The sequence below is a fragment of the Staurois parvus genome, unplaced genomic scaffold (assembly GCF_062004578.1).
Source record: "Staurois parvus isolate SC_StPar_1 unplaced genomic scaffold, SC_StPar_1.0 ptg000597l, whole genome shotgun sequence".
Classification (NCBI taxonomy): Eukaryota; Metazoa; Chordata; class Amphibia; order Anura; family Ranidae; genus Staurois; species Staurois parvus.
In genome coordinates this window covers 2,966,367-2,979,037 of record NW_028318393.1, presented here as the reverse complement: position 1 = coordinate 2,979,037, position 12,671 = coordinate 2,966,367, and the positions used below count along the sequence as shown (strand labels likewise).

The following is a 12,671-nucleotide window of genomic DNA, read 5'->3' as shown; positions in this document are numbered from 1 at the left end:
AGCCAACAGGATAACAGCAATGTTGAATAAAAGTATAGTTAGGTGAAAATAGATGCCAAGGCCTATATGCACTCCTTCATCAAGATTGACAGTTGATGCAAATTCATCACTCTGCTGTTGAAGCAAGCTGCATTCTCCCACAAAATACTAAATGTTCAATCTTTTGAGCAATTATATGGAGTACTTATGCATAATGGAGATCCCTGTTTTTGTGTAGCCCAGATGTAGACCTTAGTGTGGAACAGATGTTAGAAGACTGTAAATTAATTCCTGCCGTTTCATATCATCTAGATAACAGATGTGCTGGTCAAGAACAACAGAATGTTTGTAAAGCCATAAATTAAAATACACAGATGCTGATACAGAGTTTATATACATTTCATGTTTAAGGAATGCAGAGAATCACTTACTACACAAAAGTAAACATTGGTAATAACAGTCTTTTCTTTTGCGGACCATTACTGTTAAGAAAACACTGGAGAGGGGAGGGATAGCCTTAATTGGTTACTGTCCAACACAGCTGTAAAGTGCACTTTTACTATGTCGGATTTTGTATCCGGAAATATTATTATACATTTTTTATAGATCGCCAACAGTTTGCGCAGCGCTTTACAATATAAGAGAGACAATACAATTACAATACATTTCAGTGCAAAAGGAATAGGAGGGCCCTGCTCATTGAGCTTACATTCTAAAGTAAGGGGGAGGTGGTACAAAAGATGATGGCTGTAGGCGATGTTCTGATGGAGGTAGCTCAAGTACAGTTCTTAGGTGGAGGTAGGGTAGGCTTCCCTGAATAAGTGAGTTTTCAAAGATCACCTAAAGGCACACAAGGTAGGGGCTGACCGGACATACTGCGGTAGGGACTTCCAGAGGATGGGAGGGGCTCTGGAGAAGTTCTGGAGGTGAGCATGGGAGGAGATGACAAGGGAGCTAGAGAGCAAGATGTCTTGAGCGGGTGATTTGGATGATATCTGTGGATGAGGTTGGGGATGTAGCTAGGGGCAGTGTTGTGGATGGCTTTGTATGCTGTGGTTAGTGTTTTGAATTTTATAAGTTGGGTTAGTGGAAGCCAATGAAGGGATTGGCAGAGGGGAAGCAGTCACTGATCGGTTGGTAAAGTGTATGAGTCTAGTGGCAGCATTCATAATAGACTGGAGGGGGGATAACCTGTGTAATGATAGACCAGTGAGGAGGGAGTTGCAGTAATCAAGGTGGGATAAGACCAAGGCATGGATTAGTTGTTTTGTGGTGTCATTGGTCAGAAAGGGGTGGATTTTGGAAATGTTCCTGAGGTTGAGGTGGCAGTATTTAGCCAGTGATTTGATGTGGGGCCCAAAATGAGGTCAAAGTCTAGGATTACACCTAGCACCCTGGCATGAGGGGGAAGGACCAATGATTGTGCTGTTTATCTTAATGATAGTCATGAGTGGGGGATCGGGGAGGAGGAAATATTACAAGCTTGGTTTTGGAAAGATTGAGTTTAACGTAGTAGTGTGACATCCATGCTTATATGTTGCTTAGTAGATTTGTGATACGTGAGGAGATTGAGGGGGTGAGCTGGGGAGTGGAGAGATAAATCTGGGTGTCATCAGCATAGAGCGGGTATTGGAAGCCATGGGAAATTATCAATTGGCCCAGGGAGGAGGTCTAGAGAGAGGAAAGGAGGGGCCCAAGGACAGAACCTTTGGGTACCTAAATGGAAAAAGAGGGAGAGGAGCAGAGTAGGAGTTGTTGTATGTGACGCTGAAAGTGTGCTGAGAAAGGTAAGAGGAGAACCAGGAGAGAGGCCAATGAGTAGAGCTTACTGAGGAGGAGTGGGTGATCGACTGTGTCAAAGGCAGCAGAAAGGTCTAGGAGTATGAGTATGGAATAATGGCCATTGGTTTTAGCAGTTAGTAGATCCTTCGTGAGTTTTAGCAGGGCAGTTTCAGTGGAATGTTGTAGGTGGAAGCCAGACTGTAGGGGATTGGGAAAGTTGTTGGTGAGGTAGCAGTTCATACGGTTGTGAACAAGGCGCTCGAGAAGCTTGGAGGCAAACTGGGGCAGGGAGATGGGTCTTAAGTTATTCATACAGGTGGGGTCCAGCGAGGGTTTAAGTATGGGGGTAACCAGTGCATGTTTGAGCAGGGAGGGAAAGGTGCCCATGGAGAGTGAGAGGTTGAAGGTGTGAGTTAGAGAGTTTAGGATAAATCAGGAAGGAGGCTGCAATAATCGTGAGGGGACAGGTGGTGAAGTGAGCCTTGGAAAGGAGTTAAGTAACTTCCTCAGTAGTAACCAGGTCGAAGGAGCAGAGTGTTGAGTGTGGTGTTGGGCCTGGTATGTTGGTTGGAGGAGAAAGCTTGACAGTGGAGATCTCATCACGAATTGTCGATTTTGTTCTTGAAATGACTGGCAATCTCCTGTGCAGTAAGTAAGGCAGGGGTGGAGTAAGGAAATAAGGGTCAAAAGAGTTGACGAGGATTGGATTTTGATGAGTGTTGTAGTAGGTTTAACAGCGTGGAGGCTGGAGTTGTACAGGGGAATTGAGATAAGAGAGTGAGGGTTGCGGCTGAAGCCAGAGAATGGAGGTTGCTGCTTCTGTGGGTTGGAGCTTGATGGTGGAGGACCAGGGTTTGGGGCGATGTCTCCATAAGTTAGTAGTAATAGGAGGGTGAGGTAGGAGAACGGGATTTATATGAGGGCAAATGCCACAGTGATTTTGGAGCGGTGACATTAGATGGGCTAGGAAAGAGCAGTAGATAAGTGCAATGATATTGAGAGGGCAGAAGTTAGGGTGATATGTACTGGTGGGGAGGAGGGGTAAAGAAGAGAGTTTGAGGAGAAAGGGCATTATAGCAAAAAAGAAAGTAAGAGCATGTTGGAGAGTGAGGAGAAATACCAAAGGAAGGCTGAGGGAAAGAAATGCTATAGGAAAGCGCACTTTCAGACTACTTGGGGTGGAGCACTGTTTGAACACAGCACTTTAAGGCAAGTACAAAGTGCCATGCGCTTCGTGCCAGAATGGCACTTTGCGCAAGGAATGGCCAGCCTGTCCCTTTGCCAGCCATCCCAAGGACTATACTGAATTTATACTTGAATGGACTAGGGGAGGTTAGGCAATTGTTCAAGAAGATCTTTAAAAGGCTATAACTTTTTTATATCTGTTAGCATTTACTTAAACTAGCACTTCTTCTAGACGTAGCATTGCTGGCAGTCTTGCTTAGGAGCTTTGCACACAAAGCTGTGTATGCATATCCCAAATTTTTTTTTTTTGGATGGAGTGTGAAAGGGTTAGAACCTTTTTGTTAAGTTTGTTTGCCATGCCCCCAGTGTTTAGATTTTCCCTCTCTAAGTTTCTCATCAACGTCCGTCCTTCTAAAAATGGTCACCAGAACAATCAGTTTTATTTTTTTTATTATTATACAGGATTTATATAGCGCCAACAGTTTGCTCAGCGCTTTACAATATAAAGGGAGACAATACAGCAACAATACAGTTCAATATAAGAGGGTTAGGAGGGCCCTGCTCCTTGGAGCTTACAATCTAAGAGGGAGGGGCTGTTGGTACAAAAGATAACTGTGGGGGATGAACTGATAGGAGGAATAGAAGATTTGGTTATTCGCTGAAGGCAGGATAGGCTTCCCTTAAGAGAGAGGTTTTCAGAGATTGCCTAAAAGTGGGCAGAGTAGGCAATAGTCTGATAGATTGGGGTGGAGAGTTCCAGAGGATGGGGGAGGCTCTGGAGAAGTCCTGGAAATAGGCATGGGAGGAGGAGACAAGGGAGCTAGAGAGCAGGAGGTTGTGGGAGGAGCAGAGGACGGTTTGGGTGATATTTGGAGACAAGATTGGTGATGTCATTTGGGGCAGAGTTATGAATGGCTTTATATGTTGTTATTAATGTTTTAAATGTTATTCGTTGGGCAATGGGAAGCCAGTGGAGGGATTGGCAGAGAGGGATGGTAGCTATGGAATGGTTAGGAAGGTGGATGAGTCTGGCAGCAGCATTCATGATAGACAGAAGAGGGGATAGTCTGCAATTAGGTAGGCCAATGAGGAGGGAGTTACAATAGTCAAGGCGAGAGATAATCAGGGAGTGAATAAGTTGCTTAGTAGTTTCTGAGGTTAAGAACGGGCATATCTTGGAGATGTTGTGGAGGTGAAGTCTACAAGATTTGGACAGTGATTTGATTTGGGGCTGAAAGGACAGATGGGAATCTAGGATTACACCTAGTACCCTGGTATGAGGGGAGGGACTGATGGTTGTATTATTGATCTTGATGGAGAAGTCAGGGGAAGGGGCATGGGCTGGAGGGAATAGTATGAGCTCAGTTTTAGAAAGATTGAGTTTGAGGAAGTGGAGTGACATCCATGCTATGTCACTTAGTAGGTTAGCAATGCGAGAGGAGACTGAAGGGGTGAGGTGTGGAGTAGAAAGATAGCTTTGTGTGTCATCAGCTTAGAGATGGTACTTAAAGCCAGGAGAGTTTATCAAGTGACCAAGTGAGGAGGTGTAGATGGAGATATAAGGGGTCCAAGGACAGAACCTTGAGGGACCCCTACAGAAAAAGTAAGTGGAGAGGAGAAGACTGAGTTATAAATAACGCTGAAGGAGCGCTGCAATAGGTAGGAGGAGAACCAGAAGAGAGCAGAGTCTCGTAGGCCAAGAGAGTGGAGTTTTTGTGGAGGAGGGGATGGTCAACAGTATAAAAAGCCACAGAGAGGTAAAGTAGTAAGAGTATAGAGTAGTGGCCATTGGTTTTAGCAGTTAGTAAATCATTACTGAGTTTTAGTAGGGCAGTTTCAGTGGAGTGTAGAGAGCGGAAGCCAGACTGTAAAGGCTCAAGAAGGTTGTTCTCAGTGAGGTAGGAGCTCAGTCGATTGTAGACTAAACGTTCTAAGAGTTTAGAGGTAAACTGGAGCAGGGAGATGGGTCTTAAGTTGTTCAGCTTGGTGGGTTCCAGCAAGGGCTTTTTAAGTATGGGAGTGATGTGATGTGTGCATGCTTTAGAGGGGTGGGGAAGGCACCATTAGAGAGGGAAAGATTGAAGATGTGAGGGAGCATAGGACAGAAGAAGAGGGTGACTGTAGTAGTTGAGGGGACAGGATCCAGAGGCAGGTGGTGAGACGGGCTTCTTCTTCTTATTATTATACAGAATTTATTTTGCGCCAACAGATTGCGCAGCACTTTACAACATGATGGTAGCCAGTACAGTTACTATACAAAACAACACAGGAGGAATCAGAGGGCCTTGCTTGTTAGAGCTTACAATCTAGAAGAGTGGGTTAAGTGATTCAAAAGGTACTAGCTATAGGGGATGAGCTGATGGAGAAAATAAAAGTACAGGTAGGTGGGGGGTAGAATAGGCTTCTCTTAAGAGAAGGGTTTTCATGGATCGTCAAAAAAGCAAACAGATTAGAATATAGTTGGACAGATTGGGGTAGGGAGTTTCACAGAGGCTCGGGAAAAGTCCTGGAGGCGAGCATGGGAGGAGGTGATGAGGGAGCTAGAGAACATGAGGTCTTGGGAGGAATGAAGAGAATGGTTAGGTTGATATTTTGAGACTAGGTTAGTAATGTAGCGGGAGGCTGAGTTTTGGGTGGCTTTGCAAGTTGTTAGTATTTTGAATTTAATTAGATGTATGAGTGGAAGCCAGTAGAGGGACTGACAGAGAGAAGTAGCAGACACTAAACGGTTGGTAAGGTGGATGAGTTTGGCAGCAGCATTCATGATGGACTGAAGGGGGATAGCCTATGCAAAGGTAATCCAGTGAGGAGGGAGTTGCAGTAGTCGAGGTGAGAGATGACCATGGAGTGCACTAGGAGCGTTGTGGTGTAATTGGTTAGGCAAGGGCGTATTTTGGAGATTTTGGGTAGGTTGAGGCAACAAGATTTGGACAGTGATTGGATGTGGGGCCAAAAGGATAGTGCATTTTCCAGGAATACACCTAGAACCTTGGCATGCGGGGACGGATTGATATTTTTACCATTGATCTTGACAGAAAAATTAGGGGAAGAAATATTATGAGCTTGGTTTTGGATAGATTGAGTTTGAGGAAGTGGTGTGACATTGAGGCTGATGTGCCTGAAGAGACTGAAGGAGTGAGCTGAGGCATAGAGAAATAAATTTGGGTGTTGTCAGTGTAGAGATGGTATTGGAAGCCATGGGAGGCTCTTAACTGATCCAGGGAGGAGGTGTAGATCGAGAATAGGAGACGTCCAAGAACAGAACCTTGGGGGGACACAAACAGAGACAGGAAGAGGAGAGGAGAAAGTAGAATTGTAAGTAACACCAATTGTGAGGATGGATAAGTAGGATGAGAACCAGCGAAGAGTACAGTCATGGAGATCAAAGGCGTGGAGTTTTATGAGGAGGAGGGAGTGGTCCAACGTGTCAAAGACAGCAGAGAGGTCCAGGAATAGAAATATAGAATGTCCATTGGATTTAGCCTGTAGCACTACCCGCTTAGGAGTTGTTGTTTTGAGTCCCCCTATAGTCTTGCACAGCCAGGCAACATGCATTTTTCACACAGACTTGCATCCAGGAAGTAGTAACCAGTCTTTGAGCTTGGTTTTTTGGATTTTATTAGGGGAAGAATAACCTGGATGGGGTAAGAGGTGTATGGGATGTCCAAGGAAAAGACAACTGTGGACACTGTTCCTGGAACTATGTACAAGTCTTTAACGACACAAAATCCTCTTCTGGAGAGCTAGCCAGCCTCTCCTGGTGTACTACCCCAGACCCCAGATACTCCTTTATCCAGCTTTACTGGGTGAATCCATGGGCAGGGTATCCAGTGCCTGTCACTTTAAATAGATGACAGTGCTAGGTAGCAGCTAATCCAGTTTCCCAGTAGAGTACTGCTTCCCCTCTTTGGCCCAGGGGGTGTAGTTCTACTCACTCAGTCCTCTGTCTATGAGCTGATGGGTCGGTGGCTGCTCTTAGGCCTTCTGCTGGGCTGCTCCTTCCCTGTTTACAAATGTTCCTCATTCTGGGGGCCATTGAGGTCCTGAGCTTCCCTCCTTTCCAGTTCCTGTGCCTGTTGGTGAGTCCCTTTCCATCTGGGCCCCCTCCCAGGTTCCTTCTCTCCATCTGCTCACGTCATCTTCCACCCAAACTCTCCTGCTGTTGTGCAGGCCCTGTCACTCTTAAGGACCCCATGCCAAGCTTCCTTTTGGGAATTGGCCAGGACCCCTTGAGAGTGCAAAACAGCCACTCCTCACTCCCTCCCACTGCTTCTAGAATCTTCCCCAAACTTCTAGAGCAGGGGGAAGTTCCAGAGAGCTGGTCTGCATACCTGCATTTAACCTCCCTCTGACTATTACCATAGGCTTCTACCCAGCCTCTGAGTAACAATTTACAATCTAGCTCCCCCTAGCTATTTAGGAGGGTGATACAAGCCATTAACAGACTGTAAGTTTTAGGGGGGAAGTTTCTGTAGAATGTTGAGGGCTAAATCCAGACTGAAGGAGATCAGAAGGTTATGCTCAACGAGTTGGTTACTATGTTGGTTTTAGACCAGACATTCAAGGAGTTTGGATAAAAAAGGAAGCAATGAGATGGGGAGTAGGTTATTATGATTGGTGGGGTCCAGTGAGGGCTTCTTAAGTATTAGGGTAACTACTGCATGTTTTAGAGAGTTGGGGAAGATGGCAGAAGAGAGAAGGAGATTGAAGATGTTAGTTTGAGAATGTAGGATAGAGCCAGAGGGTGACCATAGCATTTGCGAGGGAACAGGTTTCAGGGGACAAGTGGTTAGGTGGACATTTGCATTGTGCAGAAATGCATGTTCAAAATTCACACAACACTGCCAGAGCAGAATCCTGGCAGGCTGGCAGCCTTCTAATATAAACAAACAGCAGATGTTTCCAAGGTGTTAAAATCAACTGAAACCCTACTCTAGAGTCTTTTTTTAGATATTTGAGGATCTTAGAGGATGAATAACTTCACAATGAAAGCAAATCGAGAGGTAAGTGAGGGCTTGTTTAAATTGTTTAAGAATATGGAAATAGTTTATTGTTCACAGTATGGGAACAGGTCAATTCTAAGTTTGTTGGGAGACAATAGGAAAAAAGCTTTATCTGCATCCGCCCCTATCTTCAACAGCTGTGACATGCTGAAGAACAGCAGCACAGGCTATATATGGCTGGTAATACTTTTAACTTCTCCACAAGTATTTTGGCTGTTAGAAATAATGGATACCTCATAAGTACTAACTGTGATTTCCGCAAACTATTTTTATTTTTTTATTTTTATTGCATATACTGTAAGTAACAAATTTAGATAAAACTTGCACTTGACATAGTTGTGCAAATATTGTACACCAAGTTCCTGCGTAATAGTGATGTTCACATGTCTCAAAGAATCTGATAATGATCTTTTAAGAGAGAAATATTTTTATAATGAAGAATTTTAAACATCTTAAAACTTTACTTCTGCTCAAGGAACTACTACTTGCGGAGAAGTGGGCACGCATGAATAAGCTACCATTTCCAAAGATAGATCCACATGTCTTTGATAGAGAAGGGCTGAAGGAATGTTATATATTTCGACCAAAGAACCCATCAATAGAAAAAGACTGTCCGACAGTGATTCATTTTGTTTTGGCTAACATTGAATTTAGAAAGTTCAAAGCTCCAGGTATGTGCAATGAATGATGATAGCATTACTTTTGTTAATGAAGCTGTAAAATTACATGATAAATGTTTTCTATTGATAAAATAATTTGCCAGTCAAATTGAAAATATTTTATTGTGGTTTACAAAATATTATACTTTTTGAAGGTTTGTACCTTTTAACTTTGGCTTTTATGCATTTAGACATGTCTACTCAAAATATGATGATCCATTTTCCTGTGCGAGCTCTATTCTGTATGGGCAGTGGGGGTTGTGCCTTGAATTTTACAGACCTGCTGCATTTTTCCACATTGCATTGCTGCACACCTGAGGGCTCCAGTGTAGTGTGAACATGGTGCAAAGGAAACAATGGGCTGCAATTTTCAAGTGCAGAAAATGTCAGACCTCCACACAAGTGTGAACGAGCACTAGTGTTTTGTACATGTCTGTAAATACTGTACTGCATTGACATGTTGAATAAGCAAACATTATTCCATTTTGTGCTTATCTGCACTTCTATTGTGGTACCAAGGAACAATGTCATGGCATTCCAGATTAATATTAAGTATTTTCTTTTCATATGATTTAAAAAAAAAAAACACATTCAGTTGAAAAACTGCCCACTTACATGAGCCCAACAATTTAATCATGTTGTCTATGCTGTGTTTAGGTCTTATATCATTTGATCACTTCAGACATGGGTTTTATTTACTGTATCTAAGAAAACAAAACAAAAAAACACTAACATAAATTTTGTTCATGCTAAAAACAATGTTTGTTAAGATTGAAAGTTACACCATGGATGCACTGGTTAATTCCATAACTTGCTCTGGTGCAGTTTTTACATTCTCCTATGCTTTCATCATATTCCCTAATAACACACTAGTTTGTTTTTGTTTGTTTTTTTCTTGTTTGTTAACTTTAACCATGTTCATATGAGTTATATTAGTCTTACTACACATACAGTCAGGTCCATAAATATTGGGACATCGACACAATTCTAACATTTTTGGCTCTATACACCACCACAATGGATTTGAAATGAAATGAACAAGATGTGCTTTAACAGCAGACTGTCAGCTTTATTTTGAAGGTAATTACATCCAAATCAGGTGAACGGTGTAGGAATTACAACAGTTTGCATATGTGCCTCCCACTTGTTAAGGGACCAAAAGTAATGGGACAATTGGCTTATCAGCTGTTCCATGGCCAGGTGTGTGTTATTCCCTCATTATCCCAATTACAATGAGCAGATAAAAGGTCCAGAGTTCATTTCAAGTGTGCTATTTGCATTTGGAATCTGTTGCTGTCAACTCTCAAGATGAGATCCAAAGAGCTGTCACTATCAGTGAAGCAAGCCATCATTAGGCTGAAAAAACAAAACAAACCCATCAGAGAGATAGCAAAAACATTAGGCGTGGCCAAAACAAATGTTTGGAACATTCTTAAAAAGAAGGAACGCACCGGTGAGCTCAGCAACACCAAAAGACCCGGAAGACCACGGAAAACAACTGTGGTGGATGACCGAAGAATTCTTTCCCTGGTGAAGAAAACACCCTTCACAACAGTTGGCCAGATCAAGAACACTCTCCAGGAGGTAGGTGTAAGTGTGTGAAAGTCAACAATCAAGAGAAGACTTCACCAGAGTGAATACAGAGGGTTCCCCACAAGATGTAAACCATTGGTGAGCCTCAAAAACAAGAAGGCCAGATTAGAGTTTGCCTAACGACATCTAAAAAAGCCTTCACAGTTCTGGAACAACATCTTATGGACAGATGAGACCAAGATCAACTTGTACTAGAGTGATGGGAAGAGAAGAGTATGGAGAAGGAAAGGAACTGCTCATGATCCTAAGCATACCACCTCATCAGTGAAGCATGGTGGTGGTAGTGTTATGGCGTGGGCATGTATGGCTGCCAATGGAACTGGTTCTCTTGTATTTATTGATGATGTGACTGCTCACAAAAGCAGCAGGATGAATTCTGACGTGTTTCAGGCAATATTATCTGCTCATATTCAGCCAAATGCTTCAGAACTCATTGGACTCCGCTTCACAGTGCAGATGGACAATGACCCAAAGCATACTGCAAAAGCAACCAAAGAGTTTTTTAAGGGAAAGAAGTGGAATGTTATGCAATGGCCAAGTCAATCACCTGACCTGAATCCGATTGAGCATGCATTTCACTTGCTGAAGACAAAACTGAAGGGAAAATGCCCCAAGAACAAGCAGGAACTAAAGACAGTTGCAGTAGAGGCCTGGCAGAGCATCACCAGGGATGAAACCCAGTGTCTGGTGATGTCTATGCGTTCCAGACTTCGGGCTGTAATTGACTGCAAAGGATTTGCAACCAAGTATTAAAAAGTGAAAGTTTTATTTTTTGACTATTATTCTGTCCCATTACTTTTGGTCCCTTAACAAGTGGGAGGCACATGCGCAAACTGTTGTAATTCCTACACCGTTCACCTGATTTAGATGAAAATACCCTCAAATTAAAGCTGACAGTCTGCAGTTAAAGCACAACTTGTTTCTTTCTTTCATTTCAAATCCATTGTAGTGGTGTATAGAGCCAAAAATGTTAGAATTGCGTCGATGTCCCAATATTTATGGACCTGACTGTATCAACTGTCACTTGTAAACATTAGTGAAAGACATCATCCACATCCTATATAGTGTTAGATTGTCAGTTTTGGTTTCTTACTCTGAATTCTGCATTCAGTGCTGAATTTAAATGAACAGAGCATATTTTAACACTGAGATCCAACCCAAAGCACATACATTGGTCTTTCCCCTGTTTCCTGCTGTCAGCACACACACCTCACTTCCCTGTATCCATGCCAGTAATGAAACAGACCCCAGTATGCAGAGCTGACTCGCCATTTTGCACAGCAACAATGCATGAGAATTAACATATCCGCATACAGAATGTTCATTAAACCCTTTGTGACCAGTCTCTATGGATTGACATTCACCCCTCAGTGGCCAATCTGCAATATATGTGCAGTAACCCCTTAGTGCTAGCCAAGTACATGCACATTATTCCCTCAATGGGCAGTCTCCAGGGTATGTGTATTAAAAATCTGGCCAATCTCCAGAGTGTGTGTTAACCCTTCAGTGGACAGTCTTAAAAATATGTATGCCAAATTCATCATTGTCCAGAGTTGATCTTCAGGTGAACTGCTATATAAACAGTTAAAATGCTTACTGTATATGTTTGTTTTTTTAGTAAGGAAACTGATACTTGCAATAAAAACTATATGCTTAAAAAACAGTAAACCTCTTTCCCAATCCTCATGCCACTACCTGGTCTGCAACCATTCAGCAATGGTTTACATTGCTGAATGTGTAATGCAGATGCCATCCACATTTTTGAATACAGTGTAGATTAAATGGAGGCATGATAAAGGTAACTAGCATAGACATATTGTATATCACATTGGAAAAGTGTACAGTAAAATTGTACAGTGCACTTTTTAGTAAATTTGCTAAACAAAGCTCTGTTGACCAATGTCTTGCCTTAATAAAAGGCTCATATGTTTCCTCTGTCTTGCACTTGATTTTCATAATAAAACTTAACAATTGCTCATAAAACCTAAAGAGGATCTCCCACTTTTTTATAAAAATAAAAGACCCAAAGGCAGCCTAAAACCTAAATAAGTAAGCTTATTGACTTTTATGCTGCCCCATCTTCTCCTTTTTTGTCCTTTTTTTTTTTTTTCCTGCCACTCTGCTGCCTGAGCCCTTGGATAGCCCAGGTGCCACCATTTTGAAAATTCTTTCCGGTGTCCGTTTGGAATATAATCCTAGCGCACATGTGCATAATGAATCACATGCTGTCATGCAGCTCATCTTGGGTATACACGCACCATACCACATTACATTTATCAGTTTTAAAAATAAAAAGCCTTCCCCTAAAGGTGAATGTTTTGTTTTTGTTTTTTAAGATGAACGTAACATCATATGGCACATGTGCAATATGCTCCACATGATGTCTTGCACTCCATCTTGCATATTCACAATACAGCAATTCTGCAAGAGTTCGGGAGATCTTGCAGATTAGGTAAAAGGCACTGGTGAT

The 12,671-nt window shown here is 42.5% G+C and overlaps 1 protein-coding gene across 2 annotated transcripts in view; it reads left to right on the top strand.

The window, feature by feature from the left end:
• Window positions 1-12,671, top strand: part of PLA2G4A (phospholipase A2 group IVA) — a 237,517-nt gene that overhangs the window by 212,839 nt on the left and 12,007 nt on the right. For both annotated transcript variants that reach the window (XM_089692650.1, XM_089692651.1), the window contains one exon: window positions 8,425-8,620. In XM_089692650.1, coding sequence (XP_089548776.1) covers window positions 8,425-8,620 — 196 coding nt within the window. The remainder of the gene's footprint in view (window positions 1-8,424; window positions 8,621-12,671) is intronic.